The following is a 1,673-nucleotide window of genomic DNA, read 5'->3' on the forward strand; positions in this document are numbered from 1 at the left end:
TATATATTTATATTATATTAAAAATAAACATTGTATATGAAATTAAAAATTAAATATTTTTTATTTTATTATATGAAAATTCTCATATATTCAATACTTCAATGAGATAATAAAAAAACTGAAATTATAAATCTGAATATTAGAATAAGATTATCGCATTAAAATTTTAAATTAAAAGTTCAGCATTTGAAAGTTCACTTATAAAATTCTATCAATAAAAAAAAACAAAAAAATTTTCTTTTTTTATTAGTAATTAAAAAAATTTTTATCATTAATTACAAAATTATAATATTTTTTTTTTTTTAGTTATGTTATATAAATAAGCACTATACATAAATATTTTCATCTCTTTATTATTTCAACTAACAAAAGATTATAAAGATTTTACTATATTATAAATCGAAAAATAATCCAAATTGTTTATGGTAATTATTATTTTAAAACATTCTCAATATTTACGTAGTATAGATAATCGAAATTAGAAATAAATTATTCGCAACAAAAATTTTTAAATTATAGTTGAAATTTATTTTATTAATTAAAATCAATTTGAGTGAAATATTGATACATAAATAATGAAATATAGATATATAAATCTTTTTTATTTTAAAAATATACATTCATTGATATAATTAAAAATAGAGATAAAAATATTAAGAAAGTAAGGAAATGCAATGTTAGGAATAAGAGTGAGAATGATAGTTAAAAATCGGGGGTTGTTCTTTTGAAGCAATCGGAGAGTGCGCTGCTGAACCACGTGGTGGGTATAAGAAGAGCGGTGCGTATCGTTACCAGTCATTGTACATCTTATTTTTCCGGAGTTAGTAAGTGTCGCGCGTATAATATATTTACATAAAATAGAGTAAAACGGTAGTGTCTCGAATTTTATCATTCTTTTTTAGTGAAAAATTAGTTTTTGCATCGGAAACTTAGTCAAAACAATGAAATACGGTATTTATATAAAAGGTAAACAAAATTAATTAACATATATTTTGTGAATGAAATGAATTCATTGATTGTTTTTAACAATGTAATAATATCAGCTCTAACAATGAGATAAACAAAAAGCGCATAATATACTTAATTAAACGATAGTGATTGAAAAATATTTTTATTTAAATAATTTTATTAAAAAATTTATTAAAAAATTTATTAAAAAATTTTGAAAAATTAATGTTTAAAACATTGAAAATGATAATGAAACAATTTTTATAAAATTTATTATTAGTTTGTATATATTATATATTGTATATANATTACCATTAATCATGTAATATGAATAAAAAAATATTTAGATTATATATTTTTTTATAATTTATAAAATAAAATTAATAAGAATTGTGTTACATACAAAAGAATAAATAAATGTAATAGATAAAAATTAAATTAAATTGAAAAGAAAGTATCTTAGCAATAATTGAAATTTTGATGTGTAGAAAGATTTGCTGAGAAAAAATTCGAACTTAAAAATAAATATTTTGAGAGAAAAAATCTTTTTCAATAAGATATCAAACATAAATATGGTTTGTGAAAAAAAAGTACTTCGATGAGAGGTTTGAAAGCGTTCGTTAACTTGCAATTTTAACATGCATGCTGACGAAAATGCATTTTTACTTCCGCCTCTTAGTATATATATATATATATATACATATATATGTATATACATTATTCGA

General features: G+C 19.2%; 1 protein-coding gene across 1 annotated transcript in view; it reads left to right on the forward strand.

Annotated features, from left to right (window-relative positions):
- The first annotated feature begins 620 nt into the window (after nucleotides 1-620).
- LOC102671627 overlaps nucleotides 621-1,673 on the forward strand; it is a 6,060-nt gene continuing 5,007 nt past the window's right edge. Inside the window, exon 1 of the mRNA XM_031512558.1 lies at nucleotides 621-966. Coding sequence (XP_031368418.1) covers nucleotides 942-966 — 25 coding nt within the window. The 5' untranslated portion in view covers nucleotides 621-941. The remainder of the gene's footprint in view (nucleotides 967-1,673) is intronic.

The sequence above is a fragment of the Apis dorsata genome, unplaced genomic scaffold, assembly GCF_000469605.1.
Source record: "Apis dorsata unplaced genomic scaffold, Apis dorsata 1.3 scaffold_470, whole genome shotgun sequence".
NCBI classification, from domain to species: domain Eukaryota; kingdom Metazoa; phylum Arthropoda; class Insecta; order Hymenoptera; family Apidae; genus Apis; species Apis dorsata.